Raw genomic sequence first — 17,220 nt, 5'->3', positions numbered from 1 at the left:
TACTATTTTTAAAGCAAGTAAAAGAGGTTTTGAAATAGGAAGATGCTTATCATGGTGACAGAGTTATAAGGCTCTCAGTCCCCTCTGCTATGTTCTTTCCAGTACAGTTTGCTTCTCAGTAAATATTCTTATTTTATCTATAGTTGTACAAGGATGCAGAGAATGAAAAGGAAGGTGACTGGATTTTAAGGTGTTACCAAACAAGTGGAATAAAGGTTATAGGCTTATGGGATCTAAAGGAAAAAAAGACCTTCAACAAGTATTGTCAGTTGATATTTTTGAAAATATTTTACTTCAAGGTGCCATCCACATCTTATTTCCTTTGTCTTTCTTTTTGTATGGTTGTATTGGAGAAATTCTTGTTCAAACAAACTATTCATAGATTCGGCTGGGGTAAGACTCTATAATTTGTTTCAGATGTGATTTGTTTACAAGTAAAATTTAATGTCAGGTGCATCAAGTGGGATCGTAGATGGAGACAGAAATAAAGACAAATTGGCAAGAGGAACATTTCAGACAAATGGAAAAAGAAGGAATAGGAAAAGGGAAACTTTTAGGAAAATGGTAAGAGGTCATAAAAAGGAGATGGAGAAAAACAATAAAATATTTTTAGGAGAAAATAAATAGTTCAAAAATCTCTTGAATTCCAGCAACAGAAGAGTCGCTGTTCTCAGGGAAAACTATGAAAGAATCTCAGGATCACATGCACAGATTGTTGAGATGAAACTCAGTGGGTCTTGGCTACTGCATATAAAAGGAAAGAGGTGCGGGTCAAATTCAGCTTAGGTCAATGGGTTTGGACTTTTGGAGAGGAACAAGTAGAAGGGAATGGACTGGTGTCCCTTTCCTTTCCCTTCAAATCATTTCATAAGATTTTACAAAGGGGCTGATCTGATGATGGGGCTCAACATGAAAACTCTAACTTTCTCCATGTTGTTGCTTGGTAGTATTTTCAAGTGGTGGATTTGGAAGGAAAAGGCAGATGTTATCAGGAGAGTAAGGTTTTCATGACAGTTTTTGAAAAGCTGTGGGTAAGAGAAGCCTGGCTACAATGACTAAGCTGCAAGTTATCCAATTGGTAGATTTGATTTTCTTTTCAATACACATGAAAATAGATGAAATAGATGATAATGGTTACATATTTTATATGCACTGATTTTTGTTATTTCATTCTCTTTTGGGGAGGAGGATAACAAACATAATAATTCAACCTTCTTGGGATTAAAAGCATTGGGCATTGAGGAACCGGTATGATTGTTCAGTTGGCTAATCCTCTATCTCCAAGTATTGGCTAGATGCCTTGCTAGATGCGTATCATAAAGATGGTATACAATAGGCTTAGTATTGTCCCTGGAACATACTAAAATACAAGCAAATTGTAGCAGCAGTATTGGTGATAGCATAAGATTTGCATTATTTGGTTTTATGCTGCTGGTGTTGCTGCAGATCAGAAGGAATGCCACATTCTATAATGTTGGATTAGAAATAAGGAGAACTGGGTTCTGATATGGATCCTTACAGTATTCTGACATTGGGCTAATCCTTTTATCTAAGTGTCTCAGTTATTCATCTTTAAAATGGAAAAGGTAGAATAAATGACCTCCAAAGTATTGTCTAGCAGCTGCAAGTTTGAAGGAGCTGTGTATTTTGTGCAGTAATGGGGAAAAGGAACCAGTCAGGGAATAACTGTTTGTTGCTTCCTGTGACTTGTGTATTTCTGTCTTGCTACAATCAACTCCCCCTCCCCATTATGAGACATCATTATCAGTCTGGAAACTGACACTGCTTGAATCATGAGTCGATGACATAACATATTCTTTGATTTTCTGATTCAATACAAGGTCGTAGTTTTGATATCCACCCTCTAGGCAGGCCTTAGGAGGGATGTTTACAGTTGGTTGGCGGTTTCATTTTATTGGAAAATACCTCATTTACTTGAAGGTCTTTGGGGATTCTGAGCTTCTCATAAATGGAGTAGTTGTTTTACTTGGTACTTATAGAAAATTACAGTTTGTTTTTGGATCAATGTGCTATATAAATGTATCATCTCTTTTACCATAGAATGTATGCATGTATGCATGTATATATAATATACAGATAATTTAGCCTATTTAATATATTGACTATATTACAATATAGTATATATCATAGCTGCATATAAATCTATTTTTGAAATTCTTGCAATGAACTCTTAAACATTTTTCTACAAGAATACCTCATAAGTCTCAAGAAGGGCCCAGCGTGGAGGCCTAGAAGCTAAAGTCCCCATCTTGGACCCACCAGGATCCCATATGGATGCTGGTTCTAATCCCAGCAGCCCCGTTTCCCATCCAGCTCCCTACTTGTGGCCTGGGAAAGCAATGGAGGATGGCCCAAAGCCTTGGGATCTTGCACTCACATGGGAGACCTGGAGGAAGTTACTGGCTCGGGCCATTGCGGTCACTTGGGGAGCAAATCAGTGGATGCAAGATCTTCTCTGTCTCTCCTCATGTCTGTATATCTGACTTTGCAATAAAAATAAAGTAAATCTTTTTCAAAAAGTTTAATGGAAAATGAAATTTTAAAATGTTTTGTACAAAACTTCTTTCAGTTCGTCTATATCAGTTATCTTCAGAATGTTAATGAATAATGTATACAATGAAAAGACTGTGGATTTGAAGGAATTTTTTTTGAAGGTTTATTTACTTATTTGAAAGGCAGAGTGACAGAGAGAGCAAGATCAATCTTCAACCCGTTTTTTCACTCCTAAAGTGACCTCAATAGCCGGCTATTGGCCAGGCTGAAGCCACAAGTCAGAAAATCCATCTTAGCCTCCGCATGAGTGATGGAGGCCAAGCACTTCAGCCATCTACCATTACCTTCCCAGGCGCGTTAGTGGGAAGCTGGGTTGGAAGCCATGTAGTACTCCAATATGAGATGCAAGTGGCAGCTTAATGCACTGTGCCATAGCATTGGTGCCAGATTTCCTATTTTATACTAAAGTAAACTTGAATCTATAATTTTAATTAATGAAAATTAAACAAAAATAAAATTGTACAAATTTATTCATTTCAATACATGAATAGTGTATTGAATAGTGTGTTGAATGCACTGTATAAAGCCCAATTGGGGTAATATAAATATTTATACTTAAACATTTAACATCTCTTTATGGTAAAATATCCAAATCCTATCTTCTTGTTTTATTCTTTTTTACAGAGAAATATACAGTGCATTAACTACAGTTACTCTATCTTGCAAATGAACCCCAAATTTTTACTTCTGTCTAGCTAAAACTTAGTACCTGGTAATTAGCCTTCCCCTGAGCAGACTTGCCCCTTTCTTCCCTACCCTCTAGAAACCATGATACTTTTAACTTCCATGAGATTGTCTTTGTTTAGACTCCACATTGGAGTTTGATTATGTGATACTGATCTCTGCACATGGCTTGTTTCATCCAACATAATAATGACATCTAGCTGTACCTTTGCTCTTGCACATGATAAAATTTCATCCTTTCTATGGCTGAGTAGTGTTAAATTGTGCCACTTTTTTTTGTCCATTCACCAGTGGCTGGACAATTAGATTGTTTCCATATCTTAACTGTTGTGATCAGTGTTTTAAATAAGCATAGAAGTACAGATAAGATATCTCTTCTACAGATGAATTTCATGTACCTCCCATTTACCTAATAGTGAAATTCCTGGATCACTTGGAAGTTCTCTTTACTTTTCTGGGGGATACCCATACTGTTTTCCACAATGGCTATCTTAATTTATATTCCTCTGAACAGTATGCAAAGGTTTCCTTTTCTCCACTTGTCATGCGTTAAGAAATAATCCTTGTTATCTTATTGTCTTCTTAATAATAGTCAATATAACCTGAATCAGATGGTATGTTATTGTAGTTTTGATTTGTATTTCCTCCATGATTAGCGATGTAATTTTGAATGTTTTTTTCACATTTGTTCACTGTTTATATGTCTTCCTTTGAGAAATGCTTAATTATATTTACTGCTCATTTTTAGTTGGAGACTTTGGGATTTGAGGGTTTACTTATCTATTTATTTGTTTATTTTGCTTCTGAGTTTGTTATATACTCTGGTTGTTAACACTTTACCAGACACATAACTTTCAAAATTCTTCTGTGGGTGAAACCCTTCCCAAATCTCCAGTTGTAGTAGCAATTTCAACTCAGGCTTCAATCAGCAGCTCCTTGAAATGACTGCATGGATTAGCTCCTCTCCTTTCCAGGTTGTCTCCTCCTCCATGATCTTCTTGTGTCATTGTCTAAACCTGTTTGCTATGTCTCTTTGTTTTCTGTCTGCACTCCAGAACATTGTTTGAATGAGAAGTCAAAATGCTGCCTGTCCCTCAATGTATTCTAAGCCTCTGGTGTGTAGCATTCACTCATTTGGGTGAAAGGTGTTTGAGTTTGAATGGATGTTGAAGATTCAACCTAAGGACCATGGAAAAATAAAGAGAATGGCATGAACAAAAGATCAGAGGCATAAATCCACATGAGAGGTGCAGAGGAGCCATATGCAGCTCAGTGTCAACCAAGAGTGAAGTGTTAGCAGAGAGTGGTGACAGATGTGGCTGCTGATAAAGAGAGCTCACCTCTGAAGGCCTTTGGACTTTTTGGTTTAGCAAGGGGTAAAATCAGCCAATTTGGTTTAGATCTGTGTTTCTCAAACATTTTTACAACCATATATAGGAAGAAACTTTTTGTTCTATCTGTAAACTGAGATCCAGCCCATCTTTTAGAAGTAACCGTGTTCCTTGGTTCATGATCAAAAGTCAGCAGTGGCAGGTTGAGTCCTTCTCACATTGTATCTCTTTAACGAACACTTCTGTCTTTCTTTTACACTTTTAAGGACTTGTGTAATTAGAATGGGCCCGCTCAAGTAATTCAGGATAAACTTCACATCTGAAAATCCTTAACTTTCTTCACATCTATAAGGTGTATTTGCCATGTAAGGTAATATGCTCTGTGAGGAAAAGAGTACCCCGGTACACTGTTGGTGAGAATGTAAATTAGTACAGCCATTATAGAAAACAAAATAAAATTCTTTACAATTCTAATAATACATCTACTATGTGATCTAGTCATTCTACTCTTGGCAATTCACCCAGAATAAATGAAATTATTACATGAAAGAGTTATCACCCCCATGTTTCAGTGCAGTTCAACTCACTATATGTAAGACAGGGAATCAATCCAAATAAATGAATTTTAAAGTTTGGCACTTAGACTCTATGGAATACTACTCAGTCATAGAAGAAAGCAATGAAATCTCATTTTTTGCGACTGGAAATTATTATGCTTAGCAAAATAAACCAGTCCCAAAAATATGAATACCATATTCTCTCTGACATATGTTAGTTAATATGGGATACAAAAAATGTATAGGACCAAAACAGATGTTTTGTGATTTGATTGTTGTTTTTAGCCCCTGATATGCCTATAGAACTGTAATCTCTGCTTGTTACTTGTTGAATATTATGATTAGTGGTATATTAACCCTTTGATTGTTGAGTGTTCTGTAATTATGTTTTTGCAAATATTAAAGAAAAAATAAAAGGAAGGAAGGGGAAGGAGTGAGGGAGAGAAGGAGGGAAGAAAGGAAGGGAAGTATATTGATCTTAAAATGGTACCTATAAAACACATGGAATCTATTCTTTTATATTAATAAAAATTTTAAAAGGTAACATTTTCACAAGTTCCAGGACTAAAAGCAAAATCATCAAGTGAATCATGCTCTGCCTACCTCAGGTTTATTTGCAGGGAGTTTTCTATAGCTCTTAAAGGCTTTTCCCCCTTCTTGCACTAGGTATTTGTTGTATTAGCTCTTTCTCAACATTAAGTGCTGGGATATAGCTGTGATCAAGATGATCAGCATTGCTGCTTTTGTGATGCCTTATATCATGGTACAGAAGATATAGAACAAACAAGTGATTAAGAAATGAGGCTGGAGAATCAAAATGGCAGAATAGGGTCAGGACATGTTTAACCAGATGGGGCATCACTAGCCAGGGTGAAGCAGAGAGGGCACATTCCAGGAAATAGGGGAGAACAGGCTGATGCAGAGGGACACTTGGAGACGGACACAGGAAAGCAGCAGGGACAACGATGTGGCATTGCAGATAGCCGAGCAACAGTCAGCGAATGGTGAACTGAACTTCACCAGTAGCCAGAGCTCCACCAGCAGCCTGGTAGGAAGGGGAGTTTATCAGGAGCTCAGGAGGTAACCTAGGCAAAGAACTTCCTATACTGCTGATTTGTTGGCTTCAACCAGGGGCAGAGACACAGCAGTAGATCCCAAATAGGCAGTATGGGAACAGGATGGATCTCACAGCCCAGACCTTCACAAGACCTGGATTGGGCACCATTCTGTGTAGGGAGGCAAAGGCAAAGTGGGATAGGACTACACAAACACTGAGCTTGGAATAAACTCATTTCTGGCTCAGTGTATTGCACTGATGTGGCAATTTGCAGCTTCCACCCCAAATAGGTCCAGGTAGCCCCAGACCTAACTAGTCAGCAGATCCAGAACTCCACGAGTGGCACATCAGATGCCATTTTGTACAGTGTGGCAGACTCTGCTTATCTGCTGAATTGGGAGCAAACTGACTTCCAGCTCAGTGCATTGCACTGGTCCCAAAGGAAAAATAATACCAATTTTGGCATCCTACTGGTGAAAATAGGTCCAGGTAGCACTCAGACTTAACATCCAGCAGGTTTCTAATCCTGGAAACTGCTTGAGCCAGAAATGGGTGAAAGATTGTACAGAAAATGGTGCAACAGCACAGGCAAGTGGTGAGCCAGGAGCTGGGGCTTTGGAGACCATGGTGGAAGCCTAATACAAGAGCCCAAACCTGCAACTCACTGGAGGAAGCAGCACAAGTGACTGCAAACAAAGAGCCAAATACCAAACACAATAAGTAAAATCAAGCTGTAGACCTGTGGGTGACACAGCTTAGAAACCAGCCCTATGGAAAAGAGCCTGAGAACCAGAAGTACAATGACCAAGAGCAAAAGAAGAGACAAAGGCACATTTAATATTACTGAAGACTCCCCTGCAAAGGAGCAAAAGCCTTTGCTAACCTCAAAGTTAACTGAGGAAGAAATTGAGAAAATGCAGGATACAGAATTCAGAGATTCACACAGGAAACAGAAACACTGAAACAAAATCAAGTTGAATTATTGGAAATGAAAGAGTTTCAATGGAAAGTCTCAATAATAGAATGAAGGAGGCAGACAAAAGAATCTCAAAATTGGAAGATATTTCTTGTCACAATAGGGAAACAATCAAAAAACTGGAAGCAGAGATGGGTCAAGTGAAAAAAGTATTCAGAAATTGAAAGACACTATTAAAATATAAGAGATAAGAGAGTTCCATAAATTGCAGAAAGAGAATCTGTGATTAAAACTGTATTCAATGAAATAATAAATGAAAATTTCTCTAATACAGAGAAAGAATTGAGAAACAACATCCAGAAGAAGCACAGAGCTCCCAACAAAGCTGACCAAAAGCAATCTTCACCACAACACATGATAATCAAGCTCTCCTCGATCAAACATGAGGAAAATATTCTTAACTGTGTTCATGGAAAAAAAATCAATTGACATACAGAGAAAAGGCAATCAGATTCACAGCTGACCTTTCACAGGAAACTCTACAGGCAAGAATAGAATGGAGCGACATATTCCAGATTCTAAAAGCAAAAAATTGTCTGCCAGGATTATGTACCCAGTAAAGCTTTCCTTTGTCTTTGAAAATGAAATAAAATTCTTCCACAGTAAAGAAAAGTTAAAAGAGTATGCCTCTTCCAAACCTGCCCTACAAATGATGCTTTAAGATGTTCTCTTGACAGAGAAAAGGAATAGCACCCACCAAAACCAAAAGGAAATGTGAAGAACATTCTGGTAAAATAACAATAGAAGACTAAATCAAACAATGAAGAACTCATTGCTAAAATGACAGGACCAAGTGACCACCTATTCATACTAACCCTGATTGTAAATGGCTTAAACTCATCAACCAAACATCATAGATTAGTAGACCTGATTAATAAAACAAAACCCATTTATCTGTTGTGTGCAGGAGACATGTCTCACCAACAAAGATCAGCAGAAACTATATCATGGATTTTTTTTTCAAAATAATTTTTTTTATGTTTAATTATTCATTGACTCATAGAATATACAGTTGCATCATTTTCGTCAAGAAGGTTCTTGATTTTCTTCTTCAGTTTTTCAGAGGCACATTAGCCATTCAGTAGCATGTTATTTAACTTCATGGCATTGTAAATTTCTATTTTTCCTCCTATTGTTGATTTTGATTTGTGGCTTTTCATTTAAGGGGGATGTATAGTAACTGTGTAATGGAGATTATCTTATCCAAATGTGAGTATACAGTGCAGTATGCATCTGTAATTCCAGATCAAAAATGGGCTCCCAGTGAAACTTAACTTTATCTTAACAATAGGATTCTGGACTCTCTGCCATTGTCCATACCAATGATAAAGGACTTATGACAGTTTATGAAGAACTATGCTATTATAATAATATAGGGGAAATCAGTGTGTTGGGGGAGGGGGTGTGGGGTGGAGGTAATGGAACTGTATCATAAAATAACAATAATAAAATGGGTGTAGGAAAGCAAAGCTGTTACATTTTGCTCCACGAAGACAATAAGCAAGATGATGAATTGAAAGCAATCAGGGGAAACTACTGCTTCAGGGAAGGTCTGGGAAGGATAGGGACAGGCGGTCAGGAAAGGACTCTACAGAGAAAAATCATGTGATCCAAGACCCGAAGTCCGTGAATCAAGCACACTGAGAGGCAGGGGAGGAGGATTCTGGCAGATGACATAGTTGGTACAAAGTCCTCCAGGCAACTGAGAGCGTGTGTTGTTTCAGGAATAGTCTGAGGGTCAGTGTGAAGGGAGCAGAGGCAGCCATGCAAGGAAGCAGAGACAACTGTGGTGGCAAGATGACAAGTAAGGCTATGAAGTGGCTGAGCTGTGGAAAGGACTTTGGATTTCATTCCAACAGCAACGCAGACCTAGTGCTAACAGCAGTGCTGTGGAGTAGCTAACATGATCTGATTTATATTTAAAAGCTAGTATTCTTCACAAAAAATGGCCCTTAGCCATCTTCGGCTGCCCTCCTAGCTTTAGGAGGGAAGTGGATTGGAAGAGAAGCAGATGGACATGAACTGGTGCTCACATGAGATACAGGCATCACAAGCAGCGGCTTAAGTTGCTGTACCACAATCCAGGCCCATGAACCACTTTTAATCTATCGTTTCCCAGAATCACATGATCGGATTAGAAATTCTTTGACTACTCTGTTTGACTATGGTGATGCAGTCCTATTTGGCAAAACAATTTTTGTTTAGGATTGAGGCTCAGGCAGGTTAAGAGACCTTATATTTAAATATAAAAGCATTTAAATCCCATTGTTATGATATGAATATTTATATCCTCCCCATATTAATGTGTCAAAATTCTAGCCCCAACATGAATGATGTTATGAGGAAAAGTCTTTTGAGAATAATTAAATCATAGGGTACAGCCTTCGTGAGTGGAATTGATATCCTCACAAAAAAAAGACCCCAGACAGGTGCCATGCCACACCAACCACATAAGGACACAAACAGAATCACTACATACTAGTTAGAGAGTGGGCCTTCACCAGACATCAGTCTGTTAGTACTTGAACTCAGACTCTCTAGTCCTCCAGAACTGGGAGAAAGAGTTTTTATGTTTGTAGGCCATTCAGTCTCTTGTATTTTGTCATAGCAGCCAAAGCCGAGTAAGATACCAATGTATTGCTCCAATCCTTTGTTGACGTGAAGAGACTTCACTGAGATGGACGGGGTTGACACAGAGCCAAGAATTTTTAATTTTAAATATACACTTCACTTTTGTAAAGATTTACTTTTTTTCTATAAACTCCAATTTACAGAGAGAAAGAAATATAGAGAGAAAGATCTTCCATCTGTTGATTCATTCCCCAAGTGGCCACAACGGCTGGAGTTGTTGATCCTCAGTCAGGAGCCAGGAGTTTCTTCAGGGTCTTCTGCATGGGTGCAGGGTCCTAATTCCTTGGGCTGTCCTTGCCTACTTTCCCAGGCCACAAGCAGGGAGTTAGATGGGAAGTAGGGCAGCTGGGACACAAACCGGTGCCCATATGCAAAGAGAGGACTTTAGCCTTTAGGCTACCACGCCGGGCCTGACGCTTCACTTTTCACTTTTTCACTTTTTCACAAACACAATCTTAACATTATGGAAAAAAACAAAGTGGAACCTTACCCTCTGAATAATTTTGTTTCTAATGTTTTCTGAATCTATTTAACATACATGAATTTGTTTTCTTGTTTTACAAGGTAGAATACTCAGTTGTATTCCAGAGAGGACTGTTCATGGCCGTTAGAGGATGTTCATTGGCAATTGTTCTTATAATCATGTGGCTGTCAATTAAAGCAAAAATAGGTAAGTTATTTCTATAAGACAATTGACAGGAGGATTTGTGGTTTAAATTCTTTGTTACAACTGAACTAGGCATTTGTGGCAAATATTAAAGGTAGTTGGGCTTTTATAGTCAACCTTCTATTTATGTAAGTAAAGAAGTTGGGTTCTATATAAGTAATCATATGCATTTTATTTAATTTATGCTGATGATTAATGTAAGAGTCCAGTCATATCATTTTCCCTTCAGAAATTGGCTGGGTAGCCCAGCCAGGCATCATGAATGCATGCTTACACTGTGGTATAGTTTAACAAAAGTATGGATATGGATGGGTTCTTTTTCTTTGGCTTTTGTTGAAAACTTGTTTAGTTCTTTCTGTTCCATTAGAGTAAAAAAAAAAAAGGTCAAAGAAGCAGAAACTAAATATTAGTCAATAAGAGAGGTACAATTTATTATAGTTTTGAAAGTAAGGATGAGAAGACTTTTCTTTCAAATGATTTTTTAAATATTCCCTTTGTTTAACTTAAAGAACTTTTTGTCAATTTCTTTCTATAGTAGTTAGCTTGACAATCTCATAATTGCTCAAAAAAAAAAAGACTTTCAGGGGAGACTTTATATCCATCTGAAAAATTTAAAGTGAAATCTGTGATTTAAGGTTCTTTCATTGGCAGTTGCTGAGAACTGACTACTGTTTCTGAATAGTTTTCTTATTTAATATAAAGACTTCTGGACCTCATTTTGAAATAACAGTAGCAACCGAAATATTGTAAATGGTATAGAGAACGCTATTTAAAAGGATTCATTCATGTACTTTCATATTTAACCACACAGAATAATAGGTCTTCTATCCTACAGTCTGAACGTTTTGTAAGAATACCAAAATACGACATAGGTAGACCAAATTTCCACCTTTAGTTCCAGAGCCCTTGATATTTTGCTCTACTATAAAATAATGTTGCATATTACACATACTTTATGCCACTAATAGAGCAAAAGAGAAGGAATTATTACTTAATATGTCCCTAAAGTTTGCAATAATCTTTTGAAACTGTCTTTTTTTTTTCTTTGTATGAGTACTGAAATATTTTATGTCATACCTAGTGATGGAAACCAACGTGATTTATTCTGGGAAGCCCTGTTTAGCAGTTTGGTGAATAATTTGCATTTAAGAGAGGCTGGTTTTTCCTGGAACTGCTCCTGAATGTTCTTCCAACTCGACTTTCTTATCACTTTCCTATTAATAGTTTTGGTTGTAGTATTACTGCTTTTGAAAGGATGCATATTTAAATTCAAATCCAGTTTGATTTTAATATGGTCATCATCTGTTTCATTGTGCATTACCAACAAAGTACCAGAGCAATGTAAATTGTTTTATATCCATGATTGGATGGGTTTAATCTTACCTTGCTCTGGGGAATTGCACAATGCTCAGTTTTTATTTTTCATTTTATTTTAAACACACACACACACACAGCTCCTTTATCCACTGATTCATGTCCTCTCCTCCAAATACCAGAAATAGCCAGTAATTGACCAGGCTGAAGCCCAAAACACAGAAATCAACCTAGATCTCTCTCCTATATCAGCAGAGGAATCCAAGTACCTGGATCCATCATTTATTGCTCCACATGGAGCAGGAAGCTGAAATTGGAAGTGGAGTTGGAACTTGAATTCAGGCACTCAAGCATTGGGTGCAACCCAAGCACATGTGACCCTAACCATTTCATTAAATACTTGCCCCACAACTTACTGAGTATTGCATTTGTATATTGTTGCAGATGTGTGTAAGAGAGGAGATGTGACTGTGAAGCCTTCACATGTAATTTCTCTTGGATCAACTGTCAATATTTCATGCACTGTGAAGCCCAAAAAAGGCTGCCAGAACTCCTCCAGTTTTAACAGGCTGATCCTCTACGAGTTCAACAGAACAATCTGTTTTCACCATGGTGACTCCTTCACTACTCAAGTCTCAGATCTTCCCCTGGGGACAACTTTGTTTGTCTGCAAGCTGGCCTGCATCAATGAGAATGAGCTTCAAATTTGTGGGGCAGAGATCTCCGTTGGTGGTGAGCATTCCTTTCTGAATTTCTAAAAATTCTTGAACTTTCTGATGCTTTTCATGTGCCAGGTAGACAACTAAATGCAGAACAGAGTTCTACTCTTGCCTCTTGGAAATATTTGATCTTGGCAGTAACACGAGTTGCTCAAAATAAATCCAGACCTCATTAGACTTAAAGATTCACTTGATAAGGCTCCTTCTTTCTCATTGGCCTCCACTAAGACCATTACCCTTATGTCCTTGGACTCCAGTGGTAGGAAAATTGATCTCTGCAGCTAGGTCTTCATGCCTTTCTGACTTAGGGTAATTTGCTCAAAGCTGCATCTTCTGGATCCAAAACCATGGCGCAATGAATAAAGTTGCTGTTTGCAGTGCTGGCATCCTATATGGACACTGATTCTAGTACTGGCTGCTCCACTTCTGATTCAGCTCCTGGTTATGTGCTTTGGAAAGTAGCAGAAGATGTTCCACATGCTAGGGCCCCTGTACCCACATGGGAGACCTGGAAGAAGCTCCTGGCTTCTGGCTTCAGACTCTCCCAACTCCAGCCACTGTAACCATTTGGGGAGTAAATCAGTGGATGGAAAGTCTTTCTCTGTCCCTCCCTCTCCCTGTGTGTTTGTAACTCTACTTTAAAAAGAGAGAGAGAGAAAAAAAAACAACTTAAAAAAATAGTTACATCTTCTGGGAAAAATCCACAAGTTGTCAGTTTATACAGGTCAGGGCGACTATGTACAGCTGAGCACCTCCTGGCCACCCCAGCTTAATGCATGAAACATGGTTGCCTCATCTATGTCTGCCTCCAACCAATGGTTCTTATACTTAGCAGGGGTTAATAGGAAACTATACTTACAATTATTAGCTTTTTGGTCCTCTAGAAAACTGCACAAAGCAAAACTGACAGACTGACACTTTGTGGGCTTGGGATGATAGGGAGTTTGCATAATACTGGGGAGGCAAAGAGGAAGGAGTAAGCCAGGCAGGGAGCAAAAGCAAATATAATTACCAGCTGGTTAGCAATAGGGCTATTGTCTGAGAAACAGTGTTAGCTGCTTCAGCTCTTATACAAAAATGACAGAATGTAGTTACATAAACTAAAATAACTATGGTATTAGATGACATACCCTTCTTGGGCCATCAGCATATATTTTGACTGAAGCATTTTAAGGTTTAATTATTTTATTTATTTATTTATTTTAAAGATTTATTTATTTTTGTTGGAAAGGCAGATATACACAGAGAGGAGGAGAGACAGAGAGGAAGATCTTCCATCTGCTGATTCACTCTCAAATTGGCCACAACAGCTAGAGCTCAGCTGATCCGAAGCCAGGAGCCAGGAGCTTATTTTGGGTCTCCTACATGGGTGCAGGGTCCCAAGGCTTTGGACCGTCCTCGACTACTTTCCCAGGGCACAGGTAGGGAGCTGTCTGGGAAGTGGGGCCGCCAGTACATGACCAGGCACCCGTATGGGATCCCAGTGCATGCAAGGCAAGGACTTTAGCCACTAGGCTATTGTGCCAGGCCCTAATTATTTTAAACTCAAAGCAATAGGGAAGGAGAGAGAGAGATTTTCCAGCCTCTGATTCTTTTTACCCAAATACCTACAACAGCTAGGAACAGTCCAGGTCAAAATCAGGAACCAGAAATTCTAGCCAGGTCTCCCAAAAGGGTGGTAGAATCCTAAGTACTTGACCCAGCAACTTTTGCCTGTCAAGGTATGTATTAGCAGGAAGCTGGATTACAAGTGGAGACTGAACTTCATCCCAGGGATTCTGTTATGGGATGCAGGCATTCTAAGCAGTGCCTTAAGCTCTATGTCTCTGTGCCACATGCCGACTCCAGCTGAAATGCTGTGTGATGCATACTTAAACAACATAGTAACATTACTGACCTAACAGACTTAATAGAAAATAATTTGGTTTTTTTTTTTTTGAGGAAATCCTCAGAAAGAATGGAAATGTAATGAGTAGGTTAAGAAAGAATTTAACTATCTCTCATGACAATAGTTTGCAGAACATCAGTCCTATTGCACTTCTGGTTTGTATCACTGGCCCCTCCAAGCAGCTGCTGGCAAGTAAGTACTATGATGATATCTGCTGCATCTGCTATAATGTGCAGTGTGAGCTAACAGACACCTGCCTGAGCTTTGCAGCCAGTGGCTCACAGCTTCTCTGAGCCACCCACACTTGTCAGTAAGCATGCATGGACCCTGAGGAAGTTTGTGGAACCTTGGGCCTCCGCAATTTCAGGTGAGCTCCATGTGGCATTTGAGAGGTTTGAAACTAGAGGGAATCCCTGTGGCGAGCTGGCTGACAAAGCTACAAGGACACAGTTTTATTATGTATGGGGGTGATGATAAGCCATTCAATGAGATTCTTCTCAGGAGAAGTGGATAGCTCTTTCCTGTTGCCAAGGAAGATATGATTGGTGCAAGGTAGTTTTCCTGTAGCACTACCAGAAGCACTTAGCAGCAGGTCAAGCAAGCAGCCAAACAAATCACTAGAGGGGAGATTGCTTCAACCAATTCCAGTTCTAGTACTCCTCTTCTATCTCAGGTCCTCCTCTTCACAGCACTTAGGAGTCAGGTATTGTCAGATCTGCTAGGCTCTCCTGCAGTAGAAAAAGCATAGACTTTAAGTCTCAACCCTGCCTCGAGCAGTCTGACCTCAGACAAGTTCAATTCTCTGTGCCTCAGTTTCTCCATATGTGTTATGAAGATGATAGCATTCTTTGTAAGCTGTAGGACTGTGGTTACAGCCAGCTGGACTCTTTTCTTCATGCATGCATCACGCTGGGTAGCTGTACACAACTCCTTTAAAAGAAAATATAAACATTATTATAGACAAAATTAATTTCTTCTCAAAATAGAGTTGTTCTTTGCTTCCCTCATTCTCAGAGCACCTGCATATATCACCAAGGTATTTCCCCATCTTGTCACATCTAAATTCCTATTTATGCTAGTCTCACCTCTGTGATTTCAGTTCCAGGTGTCCACAGCTTTGCTGGTATTTCTGCTTTGCAGTGGATCAGTAACAGCCTTGGCAGTTTGTACTCTTACAGATGTACTAAGCAATTCCATTTGCTTTTACATCTGTGCTATCATATATTAGAGAGCTACCACCCTTTTCATTTTCAATGTTCCATCCTATGTTCATGGATGCATCTGTGACTAGAGAGATGCTCAAGGGTGTCCACCATGGTTCAGTGAAGTTGGGTGGCACCTGCAGGCAGAGTATTGCTTGTGCAACAGGTTCAAGCCATAAATACATAAGCTGCTGCTCTTTGAGCAAGTTTAACAGCTTTACATTGATTGGAAACAGCACTTTTTTCTGAGTTTGGCCAGTCATTCCAAGAAAAGACACATTGCATCTTGAGTTCATCCAGTGTGCTCAGCTCATGGTTGTCAGTCCGGGAGTCATCAGCTCATTTATGTTTCTGTGCTAAGTGGCAATCCAGGGTCCTTTCATATCGTGGTGCATTCTGTCATCAAGTTAGCTAGTTTTTCAGAACTGAGAATAGGCAAGTCTTCAAGCCTTTTCTTCTTGGCCTCTTGTCATGTTTGGGCTTCTCTGCTTCCAAGAGCTCAACTAAACTGTATAAAAACCAGCCAGTACCTATCCATAAGCTTCTATGATTGATCCACAACAATTTATTAAAACAAAACAATAAAAATAACGAAATCTTGCCTGGCCATTTTCAATATATGCTTTGACTGTTGATGCTTCAGAAAACCACTTTTCTAAGACTTTTTATTTCCTACAATAAATGGAGTTTGAAAGTAATAGATAGCGGGCCCGGCGCGGTGGCGCAAGTGGTTAAAGGTCCTCGCCTAGCACGCCCGGGATCCCATATGGGCGCCGGTTCTAATCCCGGCGGCCCCGCTTCCCTTCCAGCTCCCTGCCTGTGGCCTGGGAAAGCAGTCGAGGACGTCCCAAAGCTTTGGGAACCTGCACCCTGTGGGAGACCCGGAAGAGGCTCCTGGCTTCGGATCGGCATAGTATCGGCCCGTTGTGCTCACTTGGGGAGTGAATCATCGGACGGAAGATCTTCCTCTATGTCTCTCCTCTCTGTATATCCGCCTTTCCAATGAAAAAATAATAAAAATAAATCTTAAAAAAAAAAAAGAAAGTAATAGATAGCAACCATGGCAATGTCTTGTATTATAAGCTATTTTAGTTGTCAGAATTTCTTATATATGTTCTTTGCTTGGACTCAGCTATTGTGCTATTGTATTCAGATGTTTGGCATCTCCTTGTATGGTCTCTACCTAAGCTGAGGAACACTAGCTTCCTGATTGAGAAAGTTGACTTCAATTATGGGTGAAAGCTTAGGTCTTTAAAATAAGACTTTCTGCATACTGTCAGGAATAAGGAGAGAAGTTGTACTGTTTAATTATGTAAAAGTTTCATCTCATTTGTTCATGAAAATACCCTGGGAAGGAGTTAAGGTGACAATGGCAGGTTGAACAGATGAACACTTTCATTGCTGCTGACATAGAGCCAAGATACAATAAAATTTTCAAGTGATACAAGCCCTCAAGGTCAGAAAAAAATAGGAGAAACAAATAAAAAAATACTTTGAGGAGGTGACACAGTACTCAACAGGGTAATCCTCAGCCTGTAGCACTGGCATCTCTTACGGGCACCAATTGTAGTCCTGGATGCTCCACTTCTCATCCAGATCCCTGCTTGTAGGCTAGGAAAA

General features: G+C 39.1%; 1 protein-coding gene across 1 annotated transcript in view; it reads left to right on the top strand.

Moving 5' to 3' along the window:
- IL12RB2 (interleukin 12 receptor subunit beta 2) overlaps positions 1 to 17,220 on the top strand; it is an 84,394-nt gene that overhangs the window by 2,604 nt on the left and 64,570 nt on the right. Inside the window, exons 2-3 of the mRNA XM_040978395.1 lie at positions 10,375 to 10,480; positions 12,236 to 12,523. Coding sequence (XP_040834329.1) covers positions 10,411 to 10,480; positions 12,236 to 12,523 — 358 coding nt within the window. The 5' untranslated portion in view covers positions 10,375 to 10,410. The remainder of the gene's footprint in view (positions 1 to 10,374; positions 10,481 to 12,235; positions 12,524 to 17,220) is intronic.

Source organism: Ochotona curzoniae, unplaced genomic scaffold (genome assembly GCF_017591425.1).
Source record: "Ochotona curzoniae isolate NIBS_2020 unplaced genomic scaffold, NIBS_Ocur_1.0 contig_291, whole genome shotgun sequence".
NCBI classification, from domain to species: domain Eukaryota; kingdom Metazoa; phylum Chordata; class Mammalia; order Lagomorpha; family Ochotonidae; genus Ochotona; species Ochotona curzoniae.
The sequence above is the reverse complement of the archived record's forward strand: the minus strand, read 5'-3'. Positions and strand labels throughout refer to the sequence as shown.